General features: G+C 39.6%; 2 protein-coding genes across 8 annotated transcripts in view; one reads left to right on the top strand and one right to left on the bottom strand.

The window, feature by feature from the left end:
• Positions 1-12,295, top strand: part of LOC104053326 (RCC1 and BTB domain-containing protein 2) — a 37,354-nt gene extending 25,059 nt beyond the window's left edge. For all 6 annotated transcript variants that reach the window (XM_064440872.1, XM_064440870.1, XM_064440873.1 and 3 more), the window contains 4 exons: positions 960-1,086; positions 4,074-4,210; positions 4,827-4,957; positions 8,597-12,295. In XM_064440872.1, coding sequence (XP_064296942.1) covers positions 960-1,086; positions 4,074-4,210; positions 4,827-4,957; positions 8,597-8,737 — 536 coding nt within the window. In that variant the 3' untranslated portion in view covers positions 8,738-12,295. The remainder of the gene's footprint in view (positions 1-959; positions 1,087-4,073; positions 4,211-4,826; positions 4,958-8,596) is intronic.
• A 1,674-nt stretch (positions 12,296-13,969) lies between these two features.
• RB1 (RB transcriptional corepressor 1) overlaps positions 13,970-16,440 on the bottom strand; it is a 75,387-nt gene continuing 72,916 nt past the window's right edge. For both annotated transcript variants that reach the window (XM_064440868.1, XM_064440869.1), the window contains one exon: positions 13,970-15,953. In XM_064440868.1, coding sequence (XP_064296938.1) covers positions 15,880-15,953 — 74 coding nt within the window. In that variant the 3' untranslated portion in view covers positions 13,970-15,879. The remainder of the gene's footprint in view (positions 15,954-16,440) is intronic.

Below are 16,440 nucleotides of genomic sequence, written 5' to 3'. Positions count from 1 at the left end.
TTCTAGCTTGGTAGGTTACAGGACCTAGAATTTATGTAATTTTCTGTAGAGAACAGCTTATTACTGACCTACAGAATTTGTATAAACCAATAATGTGTATTTATATGGTATGTTTTCTGGGTTAAGAATGAGGTTTTGGGAGGTTAATTTTTCAGTAGTATTAAAGAAGGTAGTTCTCTGAGGCTACCAAATATGATGGAGATTTGGAAACAGCTCAGGAGATAAAAATTCGTATGCAGACGATGGATGACTTTTCAAGTCTGTCTGGTAATGTTATAACGCAAGTGTCACGTGCACAGTGGGATGTACATGCATATGACACAAACAGGAGTATGCAGACATTCACACACAGACTGTTTCTAACACCATAAGTCCAGGGAGAAGACTTTTTGAATAGACTTTTAACTCTTGGTTGGGATATTGTTGGCTGGGATATTGTAACTGTTTAGGGATATTGTACTGGGCAGTTTCACTGCAATCAATGTGTTGGTTATGAAATAGCGTTCTTTCTGCTGTAAGAAAATGTCTCCTCCTGGGAGTATTCTAGAAAATCTTATTGTGGTTTTTAGTGTCCTTTTGGGTATCTTATAATAACTAACACTTTTTATTTAGAATAATTTACCCAGTAATGACGGATGGCCTTTGCTATCAGGTGCAGCATTAAACTTCTGAGACTATGTTAATTTTTTTTTTCTGGCCTTATACAGATGAGTTAGAGGACTGGGACTTTTTTTTTTTTTAATAGGGATATTTGTTTGGAGTAGGAAACTAGTAAGGACTGAAGAAAGCTGCCCTTTGTTTTTCTGGGGGTTCATACTATACACATAGTCTGGCGGGGTTTTTTACTAGCCTTAAAGAGATGTCGTATTTATTAAGAGTGTTAATTGCTGACAGATACCAAGGACATTATCATGAGAGGTACTTGTATTACTTTCTATTAATTCCCCTTTTTATTCTAGAGCCTGATGACCATCTAACAGTAGCCCAGTCACTAAAGAAAGAATTTGACAACCCTGAAACAGCAGACCTGAAGTTTCTAGTGGATGGAAAATACATTCATGTTCATAAAGTTCTTCTCAAAATTAGGTAAGGCACAAACTGTAGAGTTTAATATAAACTAAACTGATAGTGTAGTCCACTGTGCTGAGTAATTACTGCTGAAAATTCTTGACTTATTCTTAGAGACTCCTTTTTCCCTCAGCCATGGAATTAATTCTTCATTATTACTCACTTTTCCTTGTTTCCTTGCTACTTATAATTACCAAACATGCTGCTTACTACCAGACTTTTTGTCACTTTCCTCCATACTTTGTGCCACCTAAATGGCCTTGACTCTGACCTTTTCCTGCTCAGGAGAAGGCTCACTTCTTTCTGCTGCCTTCCCAGTAGTTTGAATCAGTTTTAACTCCTTCATACACTTGGTTTCCACCACTGGAATGATTTGAGGGGTTTGTGTTTATTCTTGCCTTTCTTTCTTTCCTTCCACAGGACCCTTCAGTTGTTTCACCAACTTCTGTAGGTGGTCTTCACATTATCCTTTTACCCCTTTTTTGTCAGATTTCTTATCCTACTTGTTTTAAGCCTTCTTATCAGTGAATTTGAATTTTAAGCTGGCTTCTCTTTTTGTTTCTACAGTTTTTTGCAAGTTAACACCACTTTACAATGAGATTTGACATACACAGATCTACAGAATAATCACACTGTTATTAGTATGCAGAGATTAGTTTGTTATTGCTGATGCAGTTTCTGCTAGAATATTCTAGAGACACTGCTTTAGACCTCTTCTGTCTTGCTAACTGCTTCTGCTCCATCCTCCTCATTGATCCAATAGTTTTTTCTCTTGGCTATTTTCTTCTCAAAATGCTTGGCTATCTTATCCTGCTTATCACCGCTTTCATCTTCCTACTTTTGCTCCTGAGTCCCGCTAGTGATTTTGTGTGTGTTACTACATAAAATTAAGGTTCCTTGTTAATTCTTGCCTGCCCTTTTTTGGGTCTTTTCTGCTCTGCTCTTACTGTTCCAACTACCTGTATTACTATTTTCTTCCCTTTACCGGTTTCTTTACTTGTACATTACACTTGTGCCTATAGTGTACCCTCTTTGTTTGGAATTCCACATGTCCTTCATCAGATGCTGCTTCAAATCTTCTGTATCCCCAAAATGTTTCTGAGGTTCTTTTTCCTGATAATCAGACTATATGTAACTTGTCCTTATTTCTTTTTTCTTGCTCTACTTTTCTCAGATTATATGGCATTCTGGGACAGAGATGTGTCTAATTCTAAAATGGATTTAAATGTGTAGCATTATCAAAATAATATGCAGGAATATAATAAAGCATCAGGCACAGTCTGTATAATTAATATTTTCTTTAAGCCTTATAGTCTCACAATGCAACTGGATCAGAGGATAATGTATTTAGCATGGCATTTTGCAGCATTCAGCATGTTCCAGAGTGTTGTCATGAATGCAGTGCTGGTAGAAGTTCCTTTTCATTATCCAGTCTTTTCTTTACCACTTATGAAGACTTTTTGCCATCTTGTTCTATGCCTACTGTTGAACTGGATCATATTGTTGGTGGTTGTTAGCTTGTGATGGGGGTGAAATGGCAGGGCAACGCCCAGCTCAGTGGGAGGCTGGCCAAGCAGCATACTGCCTGCAAAAACAGATACATATGGGTATGTGGGTGGCATTTGTCTGCCCTGCATTTAGCCAGCCAAAATTAGGAGTCTGGTCTGTCTCTACTGAGAGAGGGAGAGAGGCGCTCCACAGGATGAGCCACTCCAAGGTACTTTGGTGACTGAAGGTTGAGTACCAACTGATTTTTGTTTATTTACTTATTTATTTTTAAGGGAGATATGCGCACCACCTTCTTTCTGACTTTTTATTTTTATGTGGTGCCACTGGGGCAACAGACCGTTCCTAAAGTGTTCCACAACTGGATGGTCACCACCGCTTAACGTGAGGCTCAAGGAAACAAAGAAATGGGGTTTGGTCTGCTTCTTCCGATGCCAGAATGCAGTGCAAGATGTGGCAGAAGCTAGATAATGACTTTTAAATTCTTTAATTTCTTCTTATTAATTTGCCACTGTTTATTTTATTAAAAAATAAAATACTGAGAAAAAATTACTTAACAAGTAAAGTCAGAAAGATAAGTGCTAAAATAAATAATTATTTTTCATTTATACCTAAGTTACACTGTCTTTACAATGTAGGCTTGTCCCAGTGTCATTAGAAGGAAACCAACCTACCTCTTAGACAAAAGTTTTAGTAAAAGAAAAGAAAATTCTGATGTGGGAGAGTTAGAAAGTAAGTAGTGTAGTATAAAAGAGTCCAATGAAATTGTGGCTGTTATAGGAAAAGTTACCTGAGGTGGTGATGTTCATTTCCATCAGCAAAAATTTTGAAGACGAGTCAGATGCTACAAGATGTTTCTTAGGGAGCAGTGAGTTACAGTGAGTTGTAAGTTATCATGAACTGTAAGTTGTAAAGTAGAGCTATCAAAGGCAGTGCTTTTCCCTCGTTTGTATCTTGTCCATCACAAAAGTATTCAGACTTATAAGAAAAAGGTGATGAAAGATCTGGGTGAGAGTGTCTTTACCTTAAATATTTTCGTCCCTGAGTATAATGATTAAATCTAACACTAAACTGTGTATGGACTCTGACACTGGAATAAATGTTATTGAAAATGTTAAGAATTTCCCTCCTCACTAGATCATGTTGGACAAAGCAGGTTGAAATGTGAGAATTGTCTAACTTAATTGCAACCTTTATCTGTTACAAGCCAGGTAATAAAATTCATAGTTAATATGTAACATATTTAAGAAAATGATGTCAAAAGCTATTGTAAGTAGAAATGGAGCCAATTATAAAATAGTGATAACAGAAAAAAAGGAAAATTCTGAATTATATTTATAAGGCTTAAAGAAATTAACATGTTCAAACTGAGAAATCACTTAGCTGGAGTTTGTGGTTGTGTATTCAGTCTGTTATGACTGATTTTTTTTTACCAGTTTCTTGCTGCAGCTCAACTTTCAGGCTTAAATCTTTACTGTATCTTTGTTCATGTTTTGTAGGTGTGAACATTTTCGTTCCATACTGAACAACGATGACGAAATTATAGAAATGAGTGAATTTTCTTACCCTGTTTACCGAGCCTTCCTGGAATACCTGTATACAGACAACATTAGGCTCCCTCCTGAAGATGCGATAGGTATTTGCCATGAACTCTAGGTTGCTGTTTCTGAAAAGTAGGATTTGTGTGTCATAACAGGGTAAGGAAAGCAGGGCTTGTTAGTTAGTTAGTTAGTAAGTTTTATTAACACTTGAATCTTGACTTTGGCAGGTCTCAGGAAAAAGGGATGTGGTAGCAGGAAACATGCCCGAGGAGAATGAGTGGTGGGGATGCAGTAAGATCAAAGATACAAAATGCTTAAAAGGAACTCATTGTTTCTTACACTAAGAACTTTTTTTCCTTAAGAAGGCAGTAATGCCATACTAAAACTTTTCTGTTTGATGAGCTGTGGCAATTTGATCATGAGTGAAAAGGGAGCTGTTTCCCACGTGAATTTAAGAGGGTGTAAGTCACTTATTGATGTCTTGAATGAGATACAATACAGTGAGCAAGAAGACCGAACACTTGCATAGTAATAATAGAGTCCCTTTTTGATATGTCTTTTGAGGACCTTTAAAAATGCACGCATCATCTGAGGGAAAACAAATAGAACAAGTCTTTGATTAATGCAGCGAAAACAATGGGGCAGTTGATTAGTTTGAAGAGATATATATGTTTTGCACCAGGAGTGTTAAAGCTGTATGAATTTTCACAGGACTGCTAGATTTGGCGACACTGTATAGAGAAAACAGATTGAAGAAGCTTTGCCAGCAAACGATCAAACAAGGCATTTGTGAAGAGAATGCCATTGCTCTTCTTTCCGCCGCTGTCAAGTATGAAGCTCAGGTAAAGAGAACTTCTTTTCAGACGAAGAGTTGTTTTCTGAGAAATGAAACTGTTTAATATAAACATAATGCCATTCAAGTGATGAGGCATGATTACTGCCATTTCCCTTTCTGGCTTCCCAGACGTTTGTTTTCCCCTTTTTAAGCTATAAAAAAGTGCAGCTGCTGGTGTTCTCTTCCTGTCCTTTTGGCTTGCACCTTTGAGTGAGGATTCTTAATCTGCTTCCTGCCTTGTCATCTGGCACGGCACGGCATGCACATTTCTCACTGCCATTTATTTCTCCACCTTAGGATTTTGCTTTGCCTGTTAGCTTCCTGAGCTCTCCACCTGGTCTTTTTGTCTGCCCGTGTCTGGTACAGTGATTCCAGCACTGCCTTTAACAGGCAGTGGGAGAATTTACCTGTAAAGTCGCTCCCTATTTATACTTGTGCTTATATCAAAACTTTACTTTTGCCATGTTGTTTACAATGGAATCGCGCTGACGTGCAACGAATTGCCTATTGTTATTCCTCTCCCCATATCCTGTCATCTGGTCTGCCTGTGGCTCTGGAATGTTTCACCATTCCATTGCTGTTATCAGCAGTACTGAAAGCGCTTTTTTTGTAAACAGACAAATACTTTCAAAGATGTTTTCCTTTTCTCAACTTCTTAGTGCTATGCTGATTGTGGAAATAATGATGTGGTGGGTTTTATTATGCAAGATTTCTGTATGTATTGTAGATGGTAGCCATTGTTATAACTGAGCATCTTGGTTGAGAAGTCCTCATCCTTCTGTTGAAGATTTCTTCTGCTTTGTAAGAATGAAATTGATATAGCCAAACAGAGAATATTATCTATTAGAAGAGCTGGTAACAATGTTTTTTTAAAATACTTGTTTTTTGCTTTTGCCTGGCTGTGAAATGTAGGACCATGTTTTAAAGCAGGAGAGGCTGGAAGTGTAATATGATGGACTGATAAACAATTCCAGGTACAGGAAGCAAGTGGAAAGAAGGGACTGAAACAAAAACTGAGTTTAAAATGTTGCAGTAGCCTGTGCTGTGTAGAGGCAGCGTGCTAGATGAGAGGAATTTGTGTAGGAGTTGTAAAGAGGAGGCCAGAAGTCAGTGATTTTTGTAAACTGAAAGAGGGGCTAACATCAGGTTTAGTAGATAATAATCATCTTAGCTGCCAGTTACAAGGCAGTTGTAACCAAGGTTATCAGTAAGGGAAGGCATGAACAGCTGAGGCAGAGGGGAATTGTACTTTCAATGTGTTGTGGTGGTAGAAGTCCCACATATCAGGGAAGACTGGACAGGAAGGGAGGACCAAATGATTTGATTCTCCCAACAGAAGTTTTCATTAAAAGTTTACTCTGGAGTTTCTCCTCTTACAAGCGTTTCAACAGTTTTGAACGTTTCCAGAGCAGAATTACCTTTAGTTGACCTGTGTCAGGTGAAGTAGTTAAAGATACTTTTGGGTGTATTGTGAAGTAGTGAAACATGCCTGGACAAAGTGCTAGTTTATAATGGCTGAGACACAATAAAAGGGATTGGCTAGATGACTAAATGTATGTTCTCCTCCTCTTCCTCATATGATTCAGTGTTTTATTCTGTATACCTAGTATTCTTTCAAAACATGTAGTATTTTAACACGATCATTGGATGATTAATTGGTTCACCTGCCCTGGGTGCAGCATGCGTCAAACTCAGCAGTGCCTTGTTGCCCTCCTCCCTACATCCACGGATCAGAAAGGGATATAGTAGAACTGCGCCAGAAAAGCGCAGCAAAGGCTTCTTTACAGAAGGATAGTCTGTGTCTAAGGAATCATGAAGTAAGCCAGGATCTTTTAGCGTACTACATTAATATAGTAAAAATTGGTTTGAGAACCATGTTCAGCATATCAGCACTTCAGTAGAAAACCGTCCAAGGAAGGATTATGAAAGAGGCCTGATATTTTGGAAGTTTGAAAAGATAGAATTAATTCAATTTTTTGTCATTAAATGTGAACACTGCAAGTGAAAGATTATAAAGCTGTGTCATCTGCCATTAACATATCAAATTAACTGAAGACTGAATTGGCTACTGTATGCATCATGTACTGCAAGCAATGTTAGGATTAAAAATGCTTGAAAATATTTTGTCCTATCCTCAGAAAATACAAATAGTTGCTGCTACAAATTATTTTAAAGCGTATTTCTAAAATACACTTAGCAGATTTTACATTAATAATCTTCTACATAACAATTAAATGCCAGTATTTCTTGATACTGTAGTGATCAGAATTTTGTGATATCTATGGTCTTCATCAGAGATGGGTACCAGAAAAGGCAGCTGCTGTTCATTTTATTTAATGTTTTTACATTGCACATTAACTGTACAGTAACCTAGGTCCTGGCAGTAGCATTTCAGAGGTCCGCTGAAACTTAAGCTCTCAGTGTCTTTGATCTTCTACATTTTTCTTCTACATTTTTTTTGTTCTGTTTTTTTTTTTTTGTTTCTTCTTCTATTCTCGTTCCTTTTCTTGGTTTTCCAGCACTCTTTGATGAGAGATACAATTTACTTCTGTGCATTGTTCCTACCTTATTTCTTTTTAAAGGATATTTTATGCTGCTTGGCCTCTGTTAAAGCTTTAGGTAAATCTTGACGGGGCAATAGACTTGAAAAATTTGTTCTAAGGAAAAGGTTTCAAAGGGAAATGCAAAGCTATTCTGCTAAATTTCTTTCTACTATTAAGCCCTGGCTGCAATGTTTGTGTAGTTAACATAGAATAAAACTGGCATGGATTAAGAGACCTCTTTTTGCTGTAACCCTTGAGGAGCTTATAGATCATGGATCATACTGCCAATTTACACTTGCCTTGCTGCTGGCTCCAGCTCTGCTTGCTGCAGAAGGGAATTAACTTTCCTTCAAGAGCAAGTTGTTGCATAGGAACCAGCTGAAGGGGTTTGACGCAGTGCACGGAGAGAAGGATTGCCACTGTTGTGAGGAGTTCGAGTAGGCAAAATTTGCTGTGTGAAATCAGGGTTGTATGGCCTGATGGCCGGTACCTGTCCTGTGCTGGACATCTGAACGTTCTGTTACAGCAAGGCCAGGACGAGACAGAACCATTTTTGCTATCTAGGAATCCCAGTTCCTAGGTAGGGACACGCAATTCCTAAGTTCACCATGAAAGACACATGTATCCATCCTAACATCCAGTTTGTTCAGTGAGCATCATCAAATGTTACGTCTTATGTTGCTTTTATTTTCAGCAAGACTAGGCTACCTGCTGTTTTTCATTGGGCCACTACTGAATTCAGTGCAGGGGGGAAAAGAAAGGAGTTACTGATGCTCTGGTAGTTGTATGTGGGGAAAGCTGGTGGTTTCACTTATTAGTAACTTTTCTTATGAGCTCAGTAAATGTGATGGAGTTCTAGAGCCAATTTAGGTGGCTACTTCTGTTTTCTCAGAGGGGGTTTATTGAATGGTTTTTTTGAACAAATATCATCTTGTCATTTGTGATGTAATCAAACTGATCAGAAAAGGGCTTGGTAATGTGAATAATCTGGTATATTCTCTGCTAATTCAATGACAGATTTGAAACATCATTATTTTTAATAATAATAGTTATTATTTTGCTATCAGTCATTCATATTACAAATTACCTCAATTTATTCCTAGGACTTGGAAGAATTTTGCTTCAGATTTTGCATAAACCATTTAACTGTTGTTACACAAACTCAAGGCTTTGCAGAAATGGACCACGACCTCCTGAAAAACTTCATTAGCAAAGCAAGCAGAGTGGGAGCATTCCGAAACTGAGGTCTGACTACCACCGAGCTGAAGAGCATGTCCTCTTCCCTCCTGGAAATACTTCTCCTTTGGAGAACTTATCCATGGTCAGAATGTGCAACGGTTTGGAAAGAAAGACTGAGTGTCCATCAGCTTAGGAAATGTGTGAAAGTCCGCTAACATGTAGGTTTTGTGAAGATGGCTACAGCGTAGATGTACGGTGAGAGTTCATTGCCAGCAGTCAGAATTTAACAACAAAAATCTAGTGCGGTAACTACCCTTTCCCACTTAAAGTCAAGCAAACTAAGCTACTGTTATCTCGTCTCTCTGTTCTGAGTTTTTTATCTTTTTTAAAAAACAACCTGCATTTGGATTTTATGGGACAGTAACCTGTTTGCTGCTAAACTTTCATGGTATACTTCTACCACCAAACTAAGTTAATATGCCATAGTGGGCTTCTTTTTGCCCAGTTTATCATCCAGTGGAGATACAAACTTGTTTTTCTGAATGTATGATAAAGTAGTATAAATTCTTTAGGACAAGAGGCTTTCTGGTTGGTAGGAGGATATGTCTCACTTGGTGTTTATTTGGAGTGTAAATACGTAAGCCATGAAGAACTTGAGCTGGATATTAGTTTTGAGTTCCTGGCACTTATGTCCATTGTTCTAGACAGAATGAAAAGAATCTTTCTTTTCCATTACACCAAGTACATTCCCTGGCATCCCAGCGGGCCAGGAAGCATTCACAGTATTTGGCTGGGTGAGAATTATTGTGCTGTGTGTTTTGGTACTGAGAAAACATCTGGTTTCTTGTTACCAAGAAAAAGAAACCCAAACAAAATCTAAAGGAAAGGGAGGTTCCACCTGAGGTTTGTTTATTCCTGTCTTACTATCTATCTGCAGATAGATCATCTTAAGAGAAATAGTGAAAAAGATGTTTTTGAAGTGATAAAATGGGTCTTACAGTTAAATCCTAGGAGCAAAACTCATATTATTTTCCATGTGGCAATAAGGATACCTTGTCCAAATACATTGTTTAAGGTTCTCCTTTGGTCAGTGCCGTGAGGTAACCACACCCCTTACCTTACATGCCTGTTTTAGGTGAGAGGAGTTGCTCCCTGGAGACGCCTCTCTCATCACTGATCATCGAGGGGACCGGATGGCTGTGATAGAGTAGATGCTTACTTTCTCTTGAAGCATTTACTTGAATTTTCTAATAGGCAACTATGAATTAACCCTGAGAAATTATTTATCTTAAAATTTTAATTGGGTGAAGTGGCTTTAAGTGCCTTTTGTAGTATTTTACAAATGGAGAAGGCAAGAGGCTGGATGACCAGGCTCAGTACACTAACATAATGAGTCACGCGACCTTCCTTCAGAGCCTTGCTGTGCCACAGCATCCTGCGATGGCTTCTTCTGATCCTCAAATGTGGTTTCTAAGAACCTAATTCCCTCACATGATTGCAGCCTCATTTTCTCATTTCTAAAGTAGAAATAACTGTTCTTTATTATATTGGAGGATCATTTCTCAAACAGTCCTATTCCTTGAGGAGAAGGAAAGGAGGAAGAAAAGGAAAAGCACGTCCTCAGAAAAGATGATGAGAAGCAGTGAGTAGCGCCTCATTTCACAGCAGTCCCTGTGGGTGTGAGCAGAAGGGTGAGGCACACAGACAGCAGAATTTACTTACGAAGCGGGACGTAAGCAAATTATTTTGGAAAAATGCTGTGGTAAAAAATTACTTGTGTTTGAGGCATTTGCCTCAGACTCTCACTAGAAATAGATTGGATCATCTACTGCTAACAGGTGTCTTTAGCCACCCCTTCAGTGGTTAGTACAACTTCCTCGAGCAGCGTTAAGTCCACACTTCAGCAGCTTTGTCAGTACTTTTGTACTCAAACAGACCTGGTCAAAAAACCTTTCCAGTGCATAATGCAGTTTCATCAAAACCACAACTTCCCTGGGGCAGGGGGTGACAGCAGTTTTGGTAAGTTTGTGTTGAAAAGCACTTGACTCAGGCACACAGACAGTTAATGCAGCCAGGTATTGTGGTAGGGCACACGGTTACTGCAGACCTCATGCTACAGCCCAGCGCTAAGCGTGCCAATGCATAGCCGCAATGCCATTCCACGTAAGCCAAGGCTGGATAAGTCTAGATGTTCTGGTTAAGCCGGGCATGGCTGGAGTGACGTCTGCTCCTTTCAGACCTGGGCTCAAGATCGCCAGATTCACCTGCCAGCATTTCCTTAGCTGTAGCAGCACGCAGCAGGAGGGTGTACCGCCACAGGCCAGCTTTTTGGGTAGCACCTTGTACTGGATCGCAGCTGACACGCGCGGCATTGCGCTGGCACGCAGTCAGCCTCACTAGGCAATGGAACCAGCTGGGCACCCGCGCCGCTTGCAGTGGCCTTTCGGTCACTCTGGCCTTCCCAAGAAATGCACTGTCAAGGGCCTCTCCAAATATTTTTGTTGTTTTACTTTTAAAAAAATACTCAAAACTGCAACTATCACTGGTGCGTGATAGCACTCTCCTAAGCTGGCTCAAGTTCATAATGCAGCAGTTCAACAACTACTGGAGTCAGACTGGCATGCTTTCTTAGCAAGGCATTTTTCGTTTAATATAACCAATAGCACCCTTTTTTTTCCTGATTTATTTCCTTTCTGCTCATAATTTCCAACATACTGTGCACATCAAAGCCTAGTTGCAATGTCACAGTAATTGACAAAGCCTGTAATTTTGAGAAAAAGCATCTCTGGACTGAATGAGGGTGATTCTAAAGATCCAGTGTGTCAGTGTGGGCTTGTGTCCAGGCGGTATGGATGGGCTAGCATTACATTCATAGAGACATTTATTTATTGATTTTTTAAAAAATCTTTCATTTGCATGCACTTTCCTTGGCACTTAAAGGTCAATGTTTAAAAAAACATACTGGCTTAGGTGGTTAAATGTTGATGCATGTCTAGAAACATGTGCTTGAAACCCAATCATGGGACAGTATAGAAGAAATTAGGGAGGCATTTTTATCATTGTGAGACGGTCTGCAACAAACTTAGGCTTGTGGATCTTGCAGGTTAAATGCTTTATGACATACTTAAGTATATAAGTATCATTCTGGTTTAGGGCACCACAGACGAAAAAGGTATTTGCTAAAAGGTGAAGATAAACTGGATCTGGGGTTTAAATCACAAGGGGTATCCGACTTCGCAGAAAGGGAACCAACCAGGTGGATAACTTTCTGAATCAAAATGAAAGAAAAAAAAAATGACAGGGAAGGTCATTTAAAGGCTCTCTTAAGTTACTGCAGCTGAGAGCCAGCACTGCATTGTCATCTAGTACCCACCTCTAGCGTTTTATTACAATGCCTGATAACTATGTAAATTGCTGTTTTTATATGATCTGGATCATTTCCATGGGCTTTCCTTGTAAAGCAAAGTATTTCATTACCCTGTAGACAGGGCTCATTGGCTACCGCCTAATGATGCAGAAAGGTTGTAGTCTGAACATAAAATTATGTTTTGATTTCTTGTCTTGATCAACTTGCCTGGTTTTAACAAGGCCATTAATAAAATTGCCATAATATTTAAAAACTACCAGTGGGATTTTTTTCCTTTCTTTTCAGAAAAAGTGAAGCAAGTCTGACACTCGTAAACTGAGCTGACTGTGTAGTAGGTGGTGTGGAAAATAAAAAGAGAGATGATATTTCAGAGAGATATTTTAAAGACTGTTTGTGTTCTTCAGGAAACAGCCGCCACCAGATAAAGTACTTGTAAGTGGAATTAAAACTGAGGCTGCAGAAAAAGAGCTGGAGAATTTGCACAAGTGTATTTCTGCCTTTCAAAGGCATTATTGTCCTAGTGACTTACGGTTAATAAAACTGTCCTCAAAACACCAAGAATTGTTTCTGAAGCAAGCGTACATTATGACCAGCTTATTTGTTACTGGTCACAAATTTGATAACACTTTGTTACGAGCTTGTCCTTTGCAGCGGTATCAGAGAGCCATAATCTTCTCCAGGTGTTTCACATTTGACACGTATCTTCCTGCAGCCACTCCCGTACCCGAACACACGCAGATTACACATTCTGTGACATGTTTAAGAAAATCCAGTGCTTGTAAACAGGGGACAGCAGCAAGAGATTAAGATATAAAACTGCAAATATAGAGGCTGGGAGTCAGCTCAGCTGTCTCAAGCTGGCTACGCAGACAAGCCGATAGATGAAATTCCCCTTAGCGTCAAGGGAGAGAAGCAGGCGACTCTGGGACGCATCTCACATGACCTCATTTGACACGTACAGCTTAGGCAGAGATAAGTTTTCTCCACAGCTGTGTACGCTTCCCCACTGTGATTACAAGGGTTTCAGCAGCAGTACAATCCTTACCATTAGGCACCTGGAATGGCCGTCTTGTTTTCTGTCCCAACTCTACTGGCTCTGAATTCTAATTTTCTTTTTTCCTGAAACAGTTTCAATATTTTAGCCCATTTTGAAGACAACAAGGTCTCACTATAAGGAAGGTACTTGCAAACATAGCAAGATTTTCAAATCTGATAAAAAGTCGATGGTTTCAATACACATATATTTGCGTATGTATCTGCTTAAAAAATAAGTCTCTGAAAACGTGTTTTTCAGAGGGGGCAGGGACCAGCATGTCAGCCAGTGCACTTTGTGCTCTGAGCATTGTTATAACCGCCAGTCCTATAAATAGGACTGCAAGTTCAGCAGAGTTATGAGTCACAAGGCACCTATGGACTCTAATAAAGCCATGACAGGGAGCCTGCGGGGCTGAGGCGCCTACAGCCAGACGCCCGGCCCAGAAAGCCAGGGTGGCTTACGCTGAAGTTTTGACATCCTGGGCCGTTTTCAGCAGCTCTGAAAGCAAAAGAATCGATTATGAAAAGCAGGGTGGTGAAATGATGGGGACACTTCTAAATGTGGACACCAGCTTCTCTGCAGGGCTGCCTCATGCACCTCTGCCAGGGCCGTGACAGTGACCCAGACCACGACACGGGCCTGCCTCCGCCAGAAGCGCTACCAACGGTGAGCCTGGCGAGAACAACATTTCCAGAGCATCCTATGGCGCCTTCGGAAGGTAGCTCCGAGCCCCACAGCGCAACTATTTGGACCTCGGCACCAGCAGGGAATCACCAGAGAGGGAGTGACCTCTGCTTGTGCCAGCTGCAGAATCATGGTGGAAATGTGATACAGCAGGACATCGTTACCGGTGAAGTTGCCTTCTCATCTAATAAAAGAGAATTACCCACTATAAATCTTTTAAAAGCTATTTTATTTATCTTGAAAGGAGAGAAACTGCTGAGTTGTATAAAATAGTATCACATGGTTGATGTAAAGCCTCCAGTCTGAAAAAAAAAAACAACCCCAAACTAAAAAAACCAAAAGACATTGTCACAGTAAAATAATCAATCTGCTTCGGTACTGGGCTCTGTAATGTTACCCCTCCAGCCAAAGGATCATGGCGGAACTTCAACAGCTGTAACAGAGCTTACAGTCAGTGCTCCCCAATGTTAATGTATATTCTGTCTGTAAAACTGCAAAAAATGAGAAAGTAAACATAAGGTACTTTAACATTTCCATACATTTTTCAGGAAGAAAGCTGAAGCCGTATTAAGACTAATAAAATAACTCCGTTTTATTTAAAAATTCATTGACTTTTAGTAGCTCTAGGATTAGTTTCCGTTCAACACAAGAACTGATCTTTAAAATGTGCTAGTGTTAAGGATTCTAGGTTCAGCTAAACAATTTCTAAATAAGCTGCCCAGGGAAGTTGTTGTTTTAAAACATTTGTGTAATGAATAGCATGCTTTTCTACTGTTTTAATTTAAGTAGCTGCAAAAGCTAAATTTCATTAAAATGGGTAATTTTAAAGCAGGACTTCATTTATTTAGCTATATTTCAGTCCACTGGAAGTAAAACGTGCTTTCCTCAACTGGCTATTTTGCAAACCCTTTATCTTTGCAAGAAAATTCCAGTATCTGAATCGGCGACTTTCAAGCACGGGAGCTGAAAAAGGTTTTGGGGTTTGGGTTTTTAACAGTTCACAAGTTGTCTGTTAAACTCTGCCTTTTCAGTAAAATGAGGCGGACTGATCTTCCCAGCATGGGCTCATCAGGTTCGGCTTTTGTGCAGACGCTGCAGCAAGGCCCACGGGAGACGCCCTGTGCTTTCTGAGACCGGGACACTCTTACCCGGAACCCAACTGGAGTCACTCAGCTTTCAGGTATAGGAAACAGGTTTGTTGCCTGCTTCTCAAGCTATTTGGCTTGGCCCCAGTTAGGTGAAAATTTAAAGAAATCAAGAAAATTCTACATCATTAGAATTTTGAAATCTTGTGTGTTCCAGGTTTTAGGTTTGGGGTTCTTTTTTTCCCTTTCTTTTTTTTTAAATAATTGAGATTTTTCCAAGATAAGAAAGTGCACATCAAGTACTCTGCAGATGGGAAGAAGCTTCAGCTTCTGGGAGGAATCTCTGTGGGATTCATATTCCGTGAAATTCAAACCAATGAACAGTGTAACTGCCCTCTGAAAGTACACCGGGGCGAGAGCTGGGGAAGGAAAACTACAGAACGCTGAGTATTGGCTTCAGTAGTACGGCTACACGACGAGTTCACTTCGAATGCGGGCTGTACCTCTAATGCGAGGCCCTGGCTCCGCAAGGTCCGTGACTGCTGTGCAGTTTAAGTTAATGGGAATTTGATGCGCTAATTATATACAGAGACAGAAATCTTTGCAGTATCTGGCCCCTCATTTTCAAAATTTGCAAGTAATGAAAATCTAAAAATGAAATCTAAGAAACTAAATTAGTGCGTTTCAAATCATTCTAGCTAACGTTTTGTCTTTCGACGGAGAAATTCAATCCAGGTAGACGGAACTGGCTTGAATCAGTAATGCTGCAATAGGAAACTAAGACACCTTTCCAAGGCTATTTTTAAAATCCTCAAAAAAATATATAAATTAAATTCAGTGGCTTACATTGTATTTATGCTACATCATAAGGCAAAGTATCATGAAAAAACATTTTAAAAAATTTAAAAGTCCAAATGCTTTTGACTAGCAGTTCGGAATAAAAAGCAACTAAAAAAGCAACTCAATTAATGAAGGCTGTAAAACAAAAACAAGCTAAGAGGGCCTGCAGTGCAGCCCCTGGTCCTGAGAAGAATCTCACTTTTCTTCACTGGCTGAGGTATCATTTCCGTCGTTCAGTTTCTGCTTTTGCATTCTTGTTCGAGTAGATGCTGAAAAAAAAGGGAATGAAAAGTTAAATACTTTCTTCAGAATTACTTCGGGCATGATTATTTATTGTAAAAATTGGTAATGACACTAGGAATTGAGTTACACTACTCTAAATGAAACAAATCCCACTAATTTTTAATGGGCAAATCCGCTCAGCTACAGAGCTCAGATTCCACCAGAGAGAGTGAGAATGCCTGGTCAGACCAAGCGTGTTCCTTCGCGGGAGTGGAAACCACAATTCAGATGTGGGGGTGGGGCCGTTCTGCTTTTCATGAGCTAGATTTGAGTTTCATTTGAAAACCAGGAAAGCGATCCCATAAAATCTGAAAGAAATGCTGATCCACAGTGGAAGAAAAAGCAGTCGCAGGCATTTTAGTACAAAAGCCAGCAAAGCAACATACAAAATTACATACAATTTTCCTGTGTATATAATCTTCCTTTACCCTACTGTAATCGCCTAAAAAGTGTTCGGGTCAACTAAACGCTGCT

This window comes from Phalacrocorax carbo, chromosome 1 (assembly GCF_963921805.1).
Source record: "Phalacrocorax carbo chromosome 1, bPhaCar2.1, whole genome shotgun sequence".
Classification (NCBI taxonomy): domain Eukaryota; kingdom Metazoa; phylum Chordata; class Aves; order Suliformes; family Phalacrocoracidae; genus Phalacrocorax; species Phalacrocorax carbo.
Note: the sequence above shows the minus strand (reverse complement) of the source record. Positions and strands in the feature narration are given on the sequence as shown.